Consider the following 17,403-nt stretch of genomic DNA (forward strand, 5'->3'; position numbering starts at 1 on the left):
ATTCATTCATTCATTCATTCATTCATTCATTCATTCATTCATTTTATTTATTTATTTATTTAACTTATATGCCGCCCACTCTACCCAAAGGTCTCCTTTTCAGGAGATGGGTGATTATGGTGATCAGTGTGTTTTTGTTGTGGGTGTATTGTTGTGATAAGGAGGAGAGATTATCTATCACTGCGATTGATGGGTGTCGTTAGCTTTTTTGTGTAGTGATCACAAGGACCGGTGATCACTACACACAAAAGCCCAGCTAACAACACCCATCTCGTGAAAAGGACAAAAGCTGATCCAATAGCTATAAATACTCATCTCCCAAACAAACTGCACCAGAGCACAGAGTTCTGACTCCTGTCCTCTGAAGATGCCGGCCACAGAGACTGGCCAAACATTAGGAAGAATAGCCTTCAGAACACCGCCAAAGATCCCAAAAAACCCACAACAACCATTAGATCACGGCCGTGAAAGCCTTTGCGAATACATCAAAATCAGTTAGGTGACTGACTGATTCGGCTTGGCAGCCAAAACAAACCTTAAAAACACAGGCGGGGCAAAAGGTGATCCCCATGCGATCTTGTCGGACTGTCATTCCCTTGAACCCTTCCCAACGTAGTCAAAAACGTGGAACGCTGGGAGACCCAGCCCAACAACATCTGGAGCGTCTCTTGTCCTCAAAACACAAGACGATACCTCTGCTTTGGTGAGCTGTTCCTTGAGCTTCTCCACTTCTTCCCGCAGTTCCCGGATGATACGGGCATTGGGATCTTCGTTCACCACGGCGTGGTTCACAATGTTCTTGGCCCGGTCAGCGTACCGCAGGGTGGAAAGGGTCTCATCATAATTATCTGCTGCTGGGCTGACCGTCGCAACCATGGCCGTCTTGCTGTTGCCCCCAAGGCTGTCCTAAAAAAGTGACATCGGGAAGTAAGGAATTGGAAAGTTCTGAATACTGGTGATAAAGCCAGTCCTTGCCTCTTGCTTCCTATTTGGCTACATGTGGTAAACAGCATAATGTGGGCAATAGCTACTTTCTTAATTTGTGGTTAAGAAAGTGGTTATTCCTTTCCCTCCTTGGTACATTAAAAAAAAGTCATGTTGAATCAGTCCATTTGGTTTTGTACCATTTCCCCCAACACCAGTGAGCCCAGAGACCTATCAGGTGACTATTGTTTTGTAACAGAGGAAATACATCTGCTTTCCTAGAAACTGCACTGGGGAAAAATGCAACGGGGCACCCCTGGAGAAATCAGAGACTCTTAAGAGTCCCAAAATTTGCAACCTTCCGGGGTTCCTTGCCTGCAACTACAGAAGACGCCTGTCTCCGGATGCTAAGAAATGATGTCTGTTCCCTTTGAAGTCTGATGTGTTTCAGTATGACACCATTCAAAGGCCTTCTTAAAGGATCTATAAAAGCACGTAAGAGTCAAAACATCAAGGCCACCGTAAGTCAAAAGCATGTCAACACTAGTTAAGAAATTTATGCTCCGATTTCTTGTTGAATGATGAGAAATCAAAGCTTTGACTGCAGCAGTTTTAGACTGTTTGACTAACATCAGAAACCTAAGTAAATAGGATTCTGGCCGCTGATATTTATACAAGCATCACAAAATATATACATTTTCAGTTCTTCGTCCATGGCCTTAGAGAGCCTGCACACACATAAGTGAAAAGACGCAGCCTGCAGTCTTATACACCCTTATATAGCCTCTTAAAGAAGGAATCTGTATAGTGACAAGTCGAAATACATCTGGCTTTCTCAAGGCAATTAAACACTGGCTCTCAGCATTGCAAGACATGTCTATTCAGTACCAGGGGCCACAGCTAGAAAACTTTGGAAACAGGGTGTAAAGCTTTCTGCCTATCTCCTGAAATTCATTTCTGATAAAGAGATACACATAGAACAGGGTGATTATGTGTCCCACCGCTCAACTCCTACTTCAGTTTCAGCAGAGGAGAGATTCCTGTTTGCATGCAGGCCTCCGACACAAGCCAAAAAAAAGGGGGGGCGCAAATCTGGGTTCTTGCTCATGTGCACAGCCTTCACACGAGCAGGCTTCAGACTTCGCTTCGAAAACACAAAAGAGATGGACGGCGAAGGGGGTGTAAGGCCGTATGTTTCCCTCTCCTTGTGTTGATCAACTGGAACCCTCAAAAGCCTGGATGCAGCTCAAGGCGAGGGAGCCAGAAAGAGACGACAGCATAAACAAGGAGCATGCAAAAGGCAGAAAATATACACTTCAAGTGGCCTAGAAAATCTAGGTCATGTACCGCCACCAGGCATCATTAACATTGTTTTTTTAATCTGTGTTTTTGCAACTCCGCTAATTGTTGTGGTGGATTTCAGCTTCTCCTAACAACCCTCATTAAAAGCCAGGGTGTAGCAGCGGGAACGTCTCGTTTAGATGTGGCGAATCAAGCTCAGACGACGAGGGAAGAGCAAGATGACCCTAAAAGATACATCTGTTTTGACCCCAAGAGAAAAGCCTTGATAAGGGTTAAATTGCTGACATCCACAACAGTTGTCATCTACCACACGGTAAGCATTTATCTAGCCGGTTGTAAAATGTTCAAGGTGTTTCAAGGAATTCTTACGACAGCCAAGGAAAGTAAGGTGGGATTTTCCCTACATTACTGGGCACAGGAAACGGCGCTTGAAATATACACGCATAGACAATAAATGTTACTCTTTTTTTGCTGATAAATCTCAAAGTATCCAACCACATACCCTTTTTTTCAGCTTTAAGACTTACCTGATTTTCTGCTGCTGCCAAACTGTACCAGGACCGGCAGCAGCATCAGTGTCGCTGCAGCAGAACACACAGATATCATCTTATCCCAGAGTGCTGGACACGTAACCATGGGCTCAAGCCAGATTTCGGATGAGTATCAGGAAAAACCTCTTAACTGTTAGAGCAGTACGACGATGGGACCCATGATCTAGGAAGGTGGTGAGGGATCCAACACTGGAGGCCTTCAAGAGAAACTCAGAAAACCACCTGGCCAATATCCTTCGCTTTGGATTCCTGCCTTGAGCAGGGGGTTGGACTGGATGGCCTTAGAGGCCCCTTCCAACTCCATGATTCTATAATTCTTTTCTTTATCTTTTGGAAGGCAGGGAAACACTCAGCCCTGGTATACTGGTGGAGTCTATGATGCCCTGGCATTGTCCAGTTTCAGTCACTGCTGCTGATACTGAATTTGGGTCCAGGTTAAGGTGCTCACCCCTCCAAGAATCATTTGAAAAAATACTGGCCACAGGAGGACAGAAGGGGGCTTTTGCAAGAAATAAAGCCCCAATTTTTGTAAGAAAACTTAGTAGGATGGGTGGGGCATGGGGTCAGGGGCATCCCTACAAAGTTCAGGTATGGGCGCTTGCCGTCTTTCGACTGCTAGAAGTTATCCACCGCTGTTCAAGACCTTTCCCTTCCTCCTGTTTTATTGGGCATCCTGGTATAGAACACTTCATGATGACGTTTCCAGGGAAATGAGGTTAGGCCAATTTTTCCCTGCAAGATAAGGTTGCCGCGATGGAGAACGCTCCAGTGAGAAGGTCTGCAATGCATCGAATGGCTTCACACTTCAATTCTTTTAATTGATTGATTAGGCATCCTTCAGTCTCGAGAGACTGGTAACATGCTCTCAATGCAGGTCTTGGAACAGCGTCCAGTGTGGCTGAGAAGGCCAATTCGAGAATAACACAATCCCTTCCACACTGAAGACAAATACAGTCTGTCCCCTGTCCAGCTCCCTGATTTTGCTGGTTTCGGGATGGCCTCTTTGCCTCGGCCTGCTGGACAAGGGTCTCTTCAAATTGGGAGAGGCTGTGATGCAACGCCTGCCTGAGCGTTCAGATGTCAAGGTTTCCCATCTGTTGAGATCCATTCCTAAGGCTTTCAGATCCCGCTTGCAGATCTCCTGATATCACAGCTATGGTCTCCCTCTGGGGCGATTTCCCTGCACTCATTCTCCACACAGGAGATCTTTCGGAATCCGACCATCAGCCATTCTCACGACATGCCTGAGCCAATGTAGACGTCGCTGTTTCAGTAATGTATACATGCTAACAATTCCAGCTCATTTTAGGACTACTCTATTTGGAACTTTGTCCTGCCAGGTGATGCCGAAAATGTATCAGAGGCAACGCATATGGAACATGTTCAGCTTCCTCTCCTGCCATGCACGATGGGTCCAGGACTCCCTGCAGTTCAGCAGTGTGCTTAGGATACAGGCTCTATAGACCTGGATCTTTCAATTCTTTGATATTTTATATATAATTGTTTCAACACCAAGCTTAGTTTGGCGGCTTGGATGTGATTAAAATTAATTTTTAACACTAAAACAAATTAAAATAGAACAGTTGAATGCATCTAACTAAGAAGCTTCTTCCTGACCTTCCTCACCTCTCAGCCCTTAAACTTGCAGGATATATATATAAAAAAAGACCCAGCCTCACTTTCTTCCTAAAGTCTGGGGAGTTGTTCTTATCCTACAACATTTTCCACACTATGCTATGCTATAATGGGGTGCCAGTACATGAAACACCCTGATCAAACAACTGCTTCCTTTTTTGGTCTGTGAGGGTCACAGAGAGTGTGGGAAGGATGACCAACACTATGATAATAGAGAAAGCTGTCCAAGATTTCACCATTAGATGGTGCCTAAGTAATTAGCATCCATGAAATACTTGAGGCAGGTACAGAACTGAATAACTGTGCAAGATGGCTAAGCTAGCCAACTATGTGCTGGCACCAAAATATTGGCAGAAAGTGGAACGAACAGCAGATTCCAATTTCTTTCCTTCTTCTCTGCCCCCAAACTGTGCCACAGTACAAAGAAATAGCTCAACGATGTTTATTTGGATTTAAAACACAATGCCAGGGTTCGTGTTTTGTGCATGTTTTTGAAGTACTTTCCCTGCTCCGTCACCGAACTTTTTAACCAAAACAAGGACAGATGTGTGTAAATGTTCTCTCAGGACAGACCGCTGTTCAGAGGTGTGGCTCAAGCTCAAACTCACACGCCTCAGTCTACACATCTGGGTATCTTTCGTCTGAAGCACTCAGAAACACACGTGCGCACACAGAGTCACACAACCAGTTTGGCTAAGCTGCGATCCTGAGGAGAAAGACAGAAAGGGAAGGCCAATTCATTCCCCACTGGTTATTTCCCAGCTGTTTTTCCAAAACCACCCCTCACGAATGACAAGCTTCACTTAGGTAAAGGTAAAGGTTCCCCTTGACAATTTTTATCCAGTCGTGTTCAACTCTAGGGGACGGTGCTCATCCCCGTTTCCAAGCCACAGAGCCAGCATTTGTCCGAAGACAATCATGTGGTCACATGGCCAGTGCGACTTAGACACAGAACGCTGTTACCTTCCCACCGAAGTGGTCCCTATTTATCTACTTGCATTTGCATGCTTTCGAACCACTAGGTTGGCGGGAGCTGGGACAAGTGACGGGCGCTCACTCTGTCGTGTGGATTCGATCTTACGACTGCTTGGTTTTCTGACCCTGCAGCACAGGCTTCTGCGGTTTAGCCCGCAGTGCCACCACGTTCCTAAGCTTCACTTACAAAGAGGGGAAAAGATGTCACTGCACCTTCCTTTCACCCCATGAGAAATAAAGTTTGGAGAGCAGGACTGGGAGGTGAAAAATAAGTTGAGGGAAAAGCATTGCCACTTTCTAAGCCCAAGTTACTACACATTAAGGAGAAGCACAGAGGCACAGAAGAAGGAAGTAAAATCAGAACATCGTGTGATGAGTATTGTCATAAGTGAAGAGCAGAGCATAGGCTCAGCATACAGAGGGGCCCCTGGTTCAGTCCTGACAACTCCAGTTAAACGGTTATGTGATGGAAGCATCTGGGCAATCTGGGGAATTGCTGAAAGTAGAAGTAAACCATACTTGAGGTGGGGGCGCTCACCACTTTGGTGCATGCGCTCGTAATCTCAAGATTAGACCACTGTAACGCGCTCTACGTGGGGCTACCTTTGAGGCTGCTGCGGAAACTACAGGTGGTACAGAATGCGGTGGCCAGACTTCTTAGCAGTGTGAAAAAATACCAACACATTTCACCCACTCTGGCCGCATTGCATTGGCTGCCCATCCACTTCCGCATCAACTTCAAAGTGTTGATGCTTACGTATAAAGCCCTAAATGGTTTAGGGCAGTGGTTCCCAACCTTGGGCCTCCAGATGTTCCTGGACCACAACTCCCAGAAGCCTTCACCACTGCCTCTGCTGGCCAGGATTTCTGGGAGTTGAAGTCCAAGAACATCTGGAGGCCCAAGGTTGGGGACCACTGGTTTAGGGCCTCGATACCTGGCGAAACGCCTACTTCCACCAAGATCTACCCGTGTTACTCGCGCGAGCCAGGAGGTGAGGCTGAGGAGCCTAACGCCGAGGGAGGCCCGGAAAGAAAAGACAAGAAATAGGGCCTTCTCAGCGGTGGCTCCTCGCCTCTGGAATAACCTTCTTCCTAACATTTGTGCGGCTCCCTCGCTGGGCATTTTCAAAAAAGAACTAAAAACATTGATGTTTCGGCAGGCCTTCCCCTTTGTCAGCTCCTGACCCCCTTTTCCTTCTTCTCCCAGTGTTTGTCCCATCTTCTGAAAGTCCTCTTTATGTAAATTGCTTTTAATCATATTGTTGTTGTTTATGCTGGTGTAAGCCGCCTAGAGTAGTCTTAATTGATTAGATAGGCGGGATATAAAAAAAATAAAAAATAAAAAATAAAAAAAATACTGAATTAGATGAACAAATGTCCGAGCTGGTATAAAACAACTTCCTAGGGTAGCCTGAGCCAACCATACACAATTCCCAGCTGATCACCACTAGGTCCTTGTCATGTTCCCTTGCAAAGTTGTGAAATGTTGTGTGTATAGTGTTGAAATAATCAAGAGGACTACAAAAAAAAAATAGCCCTGAAAACGAAAGTGCTTTTAAAATTGAGGTTTGAACCATAATTTACTATTGTCATTTCAAAACAATTAGCTAGCTTTCCAGCCAAGCAAGGTCGCTATACCATAATAATCCTGGCAGCTGGATATGTTTTACTACTGATAAAAAACATAAACAAAGGATGCAGGACTTATGCCTTTTTTGTAGTTCCAGTACCTTGGAGTTACAACTTTCTAGTGTTACAAGCAAACTGGTGTGACAAATCAAAGGTCCTCTAGGCTTTGCAGCAATTTTAGTCCAAACAACGACATTATTGTCATAGTAGCAACTTGCCGGATTCTAAGTTCCATAACTTTACAGAAAGGGCAAAAACAATACAATTTCCTATTGAAAATTTTTTCCTTGGAGCACCAGACTCCCGGATCTCCAAATCCCTGTAAAGTGTGAACATCTGAAAGAATTATAAATATAGAAAAATAAGACACACACACATGAATTCAACTCATCATTGCAAGGCAATGTGGCTTCATGCTTTGCCACTCACGCCAGATGGCAACAACAATCAACATGGATTCTCCTCCATAGATTCAAATTAGTCTGGATGTGTAAGCGTTTAGAGTAATTTTCTCTGTGTGGTTTTTTTAAACTAGGCTTAAAGGCTAATGATTACTAAAAATCAGAGTGCTTTTTTCTTTTAAAGGATGTATTTTAGAGATGTACTGTATTCTTAGTCTTTTGTTTTTCAATGTGTGTTTTTACGCTACAGTATAAGGTTTTGTAATTTTAGAAGGCAACTGAACATTCTCATTGGGTTTTTTGTTTGTTTGCTTTACTCTTAAAATATATTTCTACTACATTTTGGATTGAATTAAGTATTTGCCTGCCATTTAAGTTACAGTGGTGCCTCACATTACGACGTTAATTTGTTCCAGCGAAATTGCTGTAGAACGAAAATGTCGTAAAGCGAAAATTAAAAAGCCACTGAAACACATTAAAACCTGGTTAATGCGTTCTAATGGCTAAGAACTCACCGTCCAGCGAAGATCTTCCATAGGGCGGCCTTTTTTGGGTGTCTATGCAGCGGAAAATGTCTCCTAAACACAGTGGGGAGCCATTTTGAGCACCCGGTGGCCATTTTGAAAATCCGACAATCAGCTGTTTTGATCGTCGGGAAGTTCCCAAAACAGGGAACCGATCATTGTGCAGTGAAATTCCCCCATTCAAAACGTCATTTTGCGATCGCTTTTGCGACTACAAAAACCTCATCGCAACGCGGATTCGTTGTTAAACAGAGCGCCCGTCTTGGGAGGCACCACTGTACTTTTTCATATATCTTTTTAAGTATTTGTGCCTATAGTTTTTATAGTTGTAAGCCTTTTTGGATGCTTTACAACAACTTTGAAGTATTTATGTGGTCAGGGTATATAGAAGGAATGTTGAAATAAAGTTTGTAGATATAGTCCAGCTAATATGTCCTAGAATCACTGCAACAATGAAACGAGTGATAACCAGGTACCCAGATGAGTTTCGATTTGACTGGAAAAGATTGTCCGATTTCACAGGGAATTAAACATTTCTGGGATAAATGCCAGCTATGATGAACACAGGCTTCTGATCTTTTCCCTGGTGGTCTATGCAATTCTGTAGGGCTCTTAGGGGGCTGTTCAGGGGTCCGATTTTTGCTCACACAAATCTCCTGGGATTTCACAAGTTCAAACTTATTTCCATTTTTTTCTTTAATTTGCCTAGTTTGTGGCCTCACTGGCAAGATAGTAAAAGAATTCCACATAAGAGCATAATTTATTTCAGTCCTTTAAAGTTCAGATGTAAATGCAGAATCCTAAATAGGTTCATCCTTCTCAGATTGTGCCCTTTTACAGCTCCCTCCAAAGCTGCTCCCCTGTCATTGTGCTGGACTCTATAATAGCTGCTTGGGAATTATGGAACTGGCAGTCCAACACACAAAGACTCACAAAAACTCACAGTCTAGACTCACAAAGAGGGTATGGCTCAATAAGAAGCTGACAACACAGACCAAGGTCCAGATCTATAGAGCCTGCGTCCTGAGCGCACTCTTGTACTGCAGTGAGTCCTGGACCCTTTGTGCACAGCAGGAGAGGAAGCTGAACACCTTCCATATGCGTTGCCTCCAAAGGATTTTTGGTATCACCTGGCAGGACAAAGTTTCGAATACAGTAGTCCTAGAATGAGCTGGAATTTTTAGCATGTATACATTACAGAAACAGCGACGTCTACGTTGGCTTGTGAGAATGGCTGATGGTCGGATTCCAAAAGATCTCCTGGATGGAGAATTAGTGCAGGGAAATCGCCCCAGAGGGAGACCACAGCTGCGATCCAAGCAGATCTGCAAGTGGGATCTGAAGGCTTTAGGAATGGACTTCAACAGATGGGAAACCCTGACATCTGAGCGTTCAGCCTGGAGGCAGGAGTTGTATCACAGCCTCTCCCATTTTGAAGAGACTCTTTTCCAGCAGGCCGAGGGAAAGAGGCAGTCCCGAAAGCAGCAAAACCAGGGAGCTGGACAGGGGACAGACTGTATTTGTTTTCAGTGTGGAAGGGATGGTCACTCTCGAAGTGGCCTTCTCAGCCATACTAGATGCTGTTCCAAAACCTCCATTCAGAGCACGGTCCCACAGTCCAACACACAAAGTCGGGTAAAGTTGTTCATTGCAAAACACAGCATGCTTCCTATTTCTCTTTATTTGTGTCTCTTCAGAGTTCTCTCATCTCCTTGTACCAATTACTTCTAATGTTTACTCAGTCATTATAAGGTCAAACAGCACTATTAGCTACAGGGTAGAATTAGTGAAACGGCCATTAAAAGGTCATCAAATGGGAGGAGGGGTCTACTCATTAGCATCTCCGCTGCCTAAGGAGAGAGAAGGTCATCTTGTAAATGAAACTTAGTGTACATGGAGGACCACATGACAAGCAACCATTGATTAAACTAAGTAGGTCTGGTGCCTGGATGTAGAGAAAACCTGACGTTTATATATGCTACCCCAGATAATTGCATCTGTGCTATGATGCAAGAAACAGATTGTACATACAAGGCAGGATGTGCAGCTGTGTATCGAGCCTTACCATATACAATGCCTCCTAGTTTCCTCGTAATCATAGAATCATAGAAAAGTGAAGTTGGAAGGGGCCTCTTAAGACCATCAAACCCAACCCCCTGCTCAAGGCAGGAATACAATCAAAACATATCTGCCAGGTGATTCTCTACGTTTTTCTTGAATGCCTCCAGTGTCACTGGTTCCATTGTCGTACTGCTCTAACAGTTAGGAAGTTTTTCCCAATATTCAACCAAAATCTGGTTTCCTTTAACTTGAGCCCATTGTTGTGTGTCCTGCACTCAGGGATGATCGAGAACGGATCCTGCCCCTCCTCTGGAGGGCAGCCTTTCGAATATTTGAAAAGTGCTATCATATCACCCCCTCGGTCTTCTTTTCTCCAAGCTAAACATGCCCAATTGTTTCAGCCTTTTCTTCTAAGGAAAGCTCATCCCTAAGAAGCACTAAGAATCAAATGGTCTATTCTTTTTTTGCACAAAATCTCTCGGAGAATGCAGCTGCACCTTTTTGGTGGGACAGCCGATTCTCTTTCAAGCACTCCCTCTCAGATAAGCAAAACCTGCCTCAAAATGTGAAATACTGGTTGCAGTAGTAAAAGCAGCATCAGGGCTGGGAAAGGATGGGAGGAGGAGAGAGAGAAAGATGGAGGGATGAGAGAAAGAGAGAGTGAATGGGAGACAGGATTTGGAACACAGTTTCTGAAGTCATATTTGCTGATGGAGTATCAGAGAGGTAGAGAAAGAGGGGACAGCAGTGAAAATAAGGGAGTTGGACCCTTATGAATAAAAGCTGAAACATCATGCAATCATTACTGAAAAACTGTTGCATCACAACTGTGATAAATCATAGAAGTGCAATCTCCCGCTCAATAATGATCCCTTTAAAACAGACAGATGGCAGTTACGTACAGCATTCTGTTTGCACTTACTAGCATTTGCATGAATAAATTTTTAAATTTTTTAAAAAATCACACGCATACACAAGCAGTGCAGAAAGAGCGGAGACTGACAAACGGAATTTCTACAGTTTGCCAAGTTCTTCAGGTTTCACTTTCTCTAAAACATAACCATCCTTCGCAACTGGCAAATGGAGAAGCCAGAATTTTCTCCACGGCACTGAGCAATTCCGCGGTGGCTGCATTTTTGAGGGAGATGACCTCTTCTAGCCTTGCTCTTGACCCTACGATTACCTAGCCCTCTGATGAGCTGAAGCAAAGGGCTAATCATCTTAGCCAAAATCTTTTGAGGTCAGACATGACACGGCACTAGGTAAACTGGGGTTGTGCGAGATTAAGAGCTCACGATCAAGGATCTTGCCTGTGAACCAACTCAAAAGTTAGTTATCGGTCATGAAAAAAACCCACAGGAGAAAGCCATAGAAGGAAGACCTGAAATATCTATGAGCGGATCTTCTGATAAGAAAGAGAAAGCACCAAAGACTGTCTCCAGGTAAGGAAGTTCCTACGTAAAAATCAACAACTCACAGGAGAAGGACCCACACGTATGTCCTAGCTTTCCACTGAAGTTTGTTGCTTCCAGGTTTCCCTTTTCAATTAACTTTTGTCAAAGACCTAAAGCAGATCACCTTGGGAACATTTTGGGTTATCTAATATAATCTTCTTTCATTACATGCTCAACCACAGAAGAAATGTTTTGGATTACCATACCCACAAGCCCAGTGGCCGTTGATTAAGGATTCTAGAAGTTGTGCAACGACAGCCACAACAAAGCAGATTTGGGGTTTAATCGAAGCAAACAATTCTTACGGTCTTGCTGAGATGATGGAGAACCCGTTGACTTACTTTGAGTAGCCAAGTCAGCACTGAATCACGATACGGGACGAATTTGTTCTTATTTTTGCCCGCAGCCTGATCGGCAAGGGCGGAAATGACCAGCCCTAGAGTTGTGAGGGACCTGCATGGGAGGGAAAAAGATGTTTTGAGCGATACGCAGCATCAGCAAAGCACAATGATGAACAAGCTTAGGAACATCTGGCACCCCCATCTGACAGGAGCCTTTTAGCTATTTTTGGAGTCATAGTCATATTACCAACAGCTTGCTTTTGAGCATGAAACCACGGTCACTGGAGCCGAGACATTGACGACAGAAAAATGAACACAGAGAGAAACCAGGAGTACTTGAGAAGGGATCAATAGAAATTGGTCATATTGTTCTGAATTCAAACTATGTCTTATTACCAATTCTTGGTGGCATATAAAGGAACAAAAGACAAGAGTTATTTGTTTTTAAAAGCAATATTAATGGAAATGAATACACAAAATGAAATGGAGGAGAACCGAGGGAATGGAGGGAAATAGGGTCTCTAAAGAAACCAATGTTCAAGCGGGAATAGCCATTAATCCAAGTGTCAACTCACTTGTGGTTACTTTCATGAATGAATGAATGAATGAATGAATGAATGAATGAATGGGGTAAAAACACACTTGCTGTTATTCATCATCATTTCAAAATATTCTGTTACTCCTTATTAACAAAGCTTTACTTGTTGATGTTGCTCCCTTCCTTCAGCCTGTCCCCTGCAGCTCCTGTCTTGGTTGCTCTTTCACTTCCTGCTAAGTCCACGAGGCTCAGTTTCCCTACTTTCTCACCAGACGTCTGTGGAATGAAAGCGGAGACGTTAGCCTAGAGAGAACCCAACGGCTCAGGTCTTACTGTTTTACAGGGTTCTTGACCCTCAACATTTTCTAGTTTGCTGCCTCCCCGCTCCCCCATGAATGCGGAGCAGCTGGCCCTGGTGGCGGCGGTCCATCTGAGCTATAGGCAGTGGTGGGGTTGGGCACGATCTGGAATGGGGTCTGGAGGCACCTCCGTGTCCGGGAATCCCCCTTCCGCCACCACTTCTGCCACCACCTGCTGGGTTGTTTTGGTTCGCCATCACTGGCCTAGAATGTGGCGTCTGTGGTGTCAGTAACAGAACGAGGTTCACCGGCGGTGTGCCGTAAAGTAGTAGGCACAGAGCACGTGGGGCAGAAACGAACGGCTTAAAAATCTACACTGAAGCTTCTCTTGCTGGAAGGCTGACGAAGCAATCGTCTGGCGCTTATGATCGTCCGGATCATCCCGAGGCCCTATTTTGTCCAGCATGTTGCTCTCCCGTTGGCCAGCTCAGATGGCTTGGAGAAGCCCATGAGCCTGACTTGAGGGGCAATAGGGTTGAGCCACCCAGTAACCTTTTCTGAATAAAGAAGTATAATTCTCTTGATTCAGTTACCAGGATACCCCCAGAGAAAGCTCTCCCAACGGGATTGTTTGGGTAAATCTGTAAGGTCCCCCTGATGTTGAAAACCCAGGCTTAACTGGGAGTAGTTCCAAAGGAACTCAAAGGAGCTGTCTTCTGATAGAAAAAAAAAGTCATGTGGGCCCTTAAAGACTCATATATAGTAAGACCCCAGTATCCACGGAGAATCGGTTCCACAGCTCTCCCACCACGGATACCGATAAAAGCAGAAATATCCAACACTATGGTCTATAGCTCCCTTTAGTGGCCAGTTCTAGTAAATAAACCCTGGAAATGCATATTTCTGAGGGTTTTATTTAGTATTTTCAGGCAGTGGATAAATGAATCAGCAGATACTGATCCCACAGGTAGAGGGAGGTCCTACTGTACTTTATATGGTATAAGCTTTCCTGGACTTCAAACACATAGAGTACAGTCTCATTAGACAGACATTGATACAAACAAGGGAAAGCAATGAATGTGAAATCTGAACCTTCTGAGCAATACGGGAAAATGCAGAATTGTCTTATGCAGCCGAAGACAATATTGCAGATCCTATTAACATCTACTTTTCTTGAGAGGTTTACAGCCGGTTCTTTCAGTGGGAACTATACTTAACTATGCTGTGCTATGCAATAACTGAAGTACAAGCCTTATATCCACAGAGGCAGGAACAACAACAACGACAACAAAAGGAATGACATGCTGAAAATCCTATAAATTACAGTTCCCAGGTATCATGCAGAAAATGGCTGTCATAATATTCCTTTTCCCACATTGCAAAAGCCCAGAACTCACCCCGGACTTGACATCGTACAGCGTGTGCGTGAGGATGATCTTGAACACGGCGTGGGACCGGCTGCTCTCTTCATTCATGTTGGTCGCCGCGACCGTCCGAGACTTATTGCCTTCAGACATCAAAGACTCTATGTCCTAAGTCAGGGATAAAATTGCCGAGGAATCGTTATGAACTACAGAAAAGCAGGTATACGTTACACACAGTCTTCTTACCTAGGGAAGCCACTGGATTCTTAGCGTGTGGGAAGGTCCTCCCTCTCTAAAACCCTGGACTTCAACTGACGGCTTGTAAACTCAGAAGATCCACTCATCAATCTTTCCTTGTGGTCTCCGATCCATTAGATAAACTCGGAAGAAGGTCTTATGTGTAGCATCGGTTCAGCTAGGATCCTTCCCCACTAAAAGTCCCTGAAAGGTTGCCAGGTGTAAAACTTTGAGGGGAAAATATCTCCAATAAATGTTTCTTGAGGTGATGAGGGGAGCAACCCTTATTTAAAAAGGGGGAGCTGATTTTTGGAGGACAACCAAGTGAATAATGGCAAATATTCTCCTCCTCAATGGAAATGGGGCCTTGATCCATTGACACCCTGTCTAAAAAGCTGTTGACTGGTACAGGATCAAAAATACCAAGGTCTATGTTGTTGTTTAGTCATTCGGTCGTGTCCGACTCTTCTTGACTCCATGGACCAGAGCACGCCAGGCCCTCCTGTCTTCCACTGCCTCCCAAAGTTGGGTCAAATTCATGTTGGTCGCTTCGATGACCCTGTCCAACCATCTCATCCTCTGTCGTCCTTTTCTCCTCTTGCCTTCACACTTTTCCCAACATCGGGGTCTTTTCCAGGGAGTCTTCTCTTCTCATGAGATGGCCAAAGTACTGGAGCTTCAGCTTCAGGATCTGTCCTTCCAGGGAACACTCGGGGTCTATACTTATTGCCAACTACAATTTCAGTATTATTTCTTTATTTCATTTCTATGCTGCCTTTGTCTCAACGTAGGGACTTAAGACGGCTCATAAATGATTCAAAATAGACATGACTAAAAACGTAACATATTAGGATACTAAAACCCCATTAAACGTATAGTATTATTTGAAACGACTGGCTGGATAGCTCAGTGGTTTAGGTATCTGTCTGCAGAGCTAACGGCTGGGAGTTCGAATTCCCCCACTGGGCCTCTTGGGAGAAGAGCCAGCCTGGGTAGCCTTGGGCAACCTGTACAATGGTCCCAGGGCGCTCTCTGGAGGAAGGGAATTGTAAACCACTTCTGTGTAATAATTTCCTCTTTTTTTGCCTTTTAATTTCGCCTCTTTTAATACTCCTTGTTTGAATCTTTTAGGAGAAAGGTGGCCTATAAATACTTTAAATAAATAGGAAATAGTAATACTGTAACATGCTCTACCCAGAAAAACCCTGGAAAGAAGAAGGAGGGGGTGTGAAACCACTTCTGAGTATTTTCTATCTGGTAAAGATCGCCGTCCGTCAGAACAGAGTTGACGACGCATGATGAGGACGATTTTAATTTTTAAAAGACAACGAAATTAGAAGATTGAAAAGACTTTTTAAAAGCACAATAAAACATGAATATTTATTTGAACCGCTGAATAGGTCAGTGGGTTTAGGTATACAGCTGCAGAACCACTGGATTGGAGTTCGAATCCCCCCACTGACCCTCCTTGACAATAGGCTGGACATGAGATGACCCAGAGGGTCCACTCCAGCTTTGCCGTTCTAAGATGGTGATGATGGTATTATGGCTATTATTTGGCTGGGAATCCTAAAGTCCACGCTGGGTTAACACACGAGGCCAACTCATAAGCAACAAGAAAAATGTAGTAGCTTTTAAAATCACCTATCTCTTTTTCAGCCAAGATGCTACTGAAAAAGAAGGAAGGGAAAACCTCTTTAAAAAGCAGAGAAGAAAGGGAAGAAAGATAAGACCATACAGTCTGCACGGTGTCTAGAGACGGAAGATTTTCATCGCCATTTTCCTTAACGGTGAAACAGAGAGATTAGACTATAACTTCCCGTGAAACCAAAGTTCACATTTTGGCCAAGAAGATACGTAGTTGTTCCTGAACGGCGGAGCAGAAAAGTGAGGTGCGCTCATGTCCAAGGCAAATTAAGGCATCTTCTACATTCCTGCCTTTATTTTCTTTTTTTGTTTCAGCTCTGCTGATGGAAAACCAAGCAAGGGCCCCCCCAGTCTCCTTGCTTCAATGCCAATTTCTTCACAGACACCTCAGGCTATAACCCTAGGCCTTAGCAGGAGGACTTGTTAAACCAGTTTTGTAAAGGTTAAAGGGAAAAAAAAACAGCCAAGGAAATGAAGCAGTACTTTTAAGACTTTGTGTGTCACTTTTACAGCTTATCAGATCCTTAATCTCTCCAGCGGCCTGCATAGCAGAGGTGGGGGGATGTGGGATGTAAATGGGCTTCCCTTGCCTTATTATCAATGGACCCGTATATATTCTAAAGGTGAGAGTTTCTCCCAGTTGAGGATGCCCAAGGACACTGCTAGAAGGAAGTCCATTCATGAAAGAAGAAGAAAAAAAAAACACACAACTGCTTAAACACAAGTCCCCACTGATGCCAACAGGATCTTATTTAATAATCGTAGAATGGCAGAGCTGGAAGGGGCCCTAATGGATCATTGAGTCCAGATCTTGTCAAGGAGGCACAGCGGGGAATCAAACCTCCAACCTCTGGCTCTAGAGCCAGAGACCTAAGCCACAGAAGTTACTTCAGAAGCTGCCTTAGCTTAGGAGCAAGATTGTGTGTTTTACAGGAAGTGAGCCCCAGGTTCTTTCCTGGGAGGGCATCTCCGATTAAAACATCTTGCAGATGTTTTATGTACAGCTCTCAAAGCCAAGCCTGGAAATCAGTTATTTTTCTGATTTATATATCCCAGAATCTCAGCAGCATAGGATGAAAGCTAGCCTGTCTCTCAAGAAGCCGTTCTCCAATGCTGTCCTCGTTGGGAATTTTGGAAAGAAATGACTTGTCCTGCGTAGGGAGAGTGCTGGGCCAGAGAGATGGAGTCTTTATCGGTTGAGAGCAGTGGTCTCCAACCTTGAGCCTCCAGATGTTCTTAGACTTCAACTCCCAGAAATCCTGGCCAGCAGAGGTGGTGGTGAAGGCTTCTAGGAGCTGTAGTCAAAGAATACAGTCATGCCCCGCTTAATGATTACCTCGTATAAGAAAGAATCTGCTTCACGACAATGTTTTTGCGATCGCAATTGCGATTGCAAAATGATGTTTTAATGGGGCTTTTTCGCTTTGCGACAACCGGTTCCCTGCTTCGGGTACCAATTCTTCACATTACGACGATCAAAACAGCTGATTGTTGGGTTTCAAAATGGCTGCCGGCTGCTCA

The 17,403-nt window shown here is 44.3% G+C and overlaps 1 protein-coding gene across 6 annotated transcripts in view; it reads right to left on the reverse strand.

Annotated features, from left to right (window-relative positions):
* Positions 1-17,403, reverse strand: part of KIF13B (kinesin family member 13B) — a 205,950-nt gene that overhangs the window by 87,578 nt on the left and 100,969 nt on the right. For all 6 annotated transcript variants that reach the window (XM_078381692.1, XM_072986485.2, XM_072986508.2 and 3 more), the window contains exons 8-11: positions 14,032-14,166; positions 12,499-12,611; positions 11,798-11,909; positions 694-906 (exon numbers count right to left, since the gene is read on the reverse strand). In XM_078381692.1, the coding sequence (XP_078237818.1) occupies positions 694-906; positions 11,798-11,909; positions 12,499-12,611; positions 14,032-14,166 (573 nt within the window). The remainder of the gene's footprint in view (positions 1-693; positions 907-11,797; positions 11,910-12,498; positions 12,612-14,031; positions 14,167-17,403) is intronic.

The sequence above is a fragment of the Pogona vitticeps genome, chromosome 1 (assembly GCF_051106095.1).
Source record: "Pogona vitticeps strain Pit_001003342236 chromosome 1, PviZW2.1, whole genome shotgun sequence".
NCBI lineage: Eukaryota > Metazoa > Chordata > Lepidosauria > Squamata > Agamidae > Pogona > Pogona vitticeps.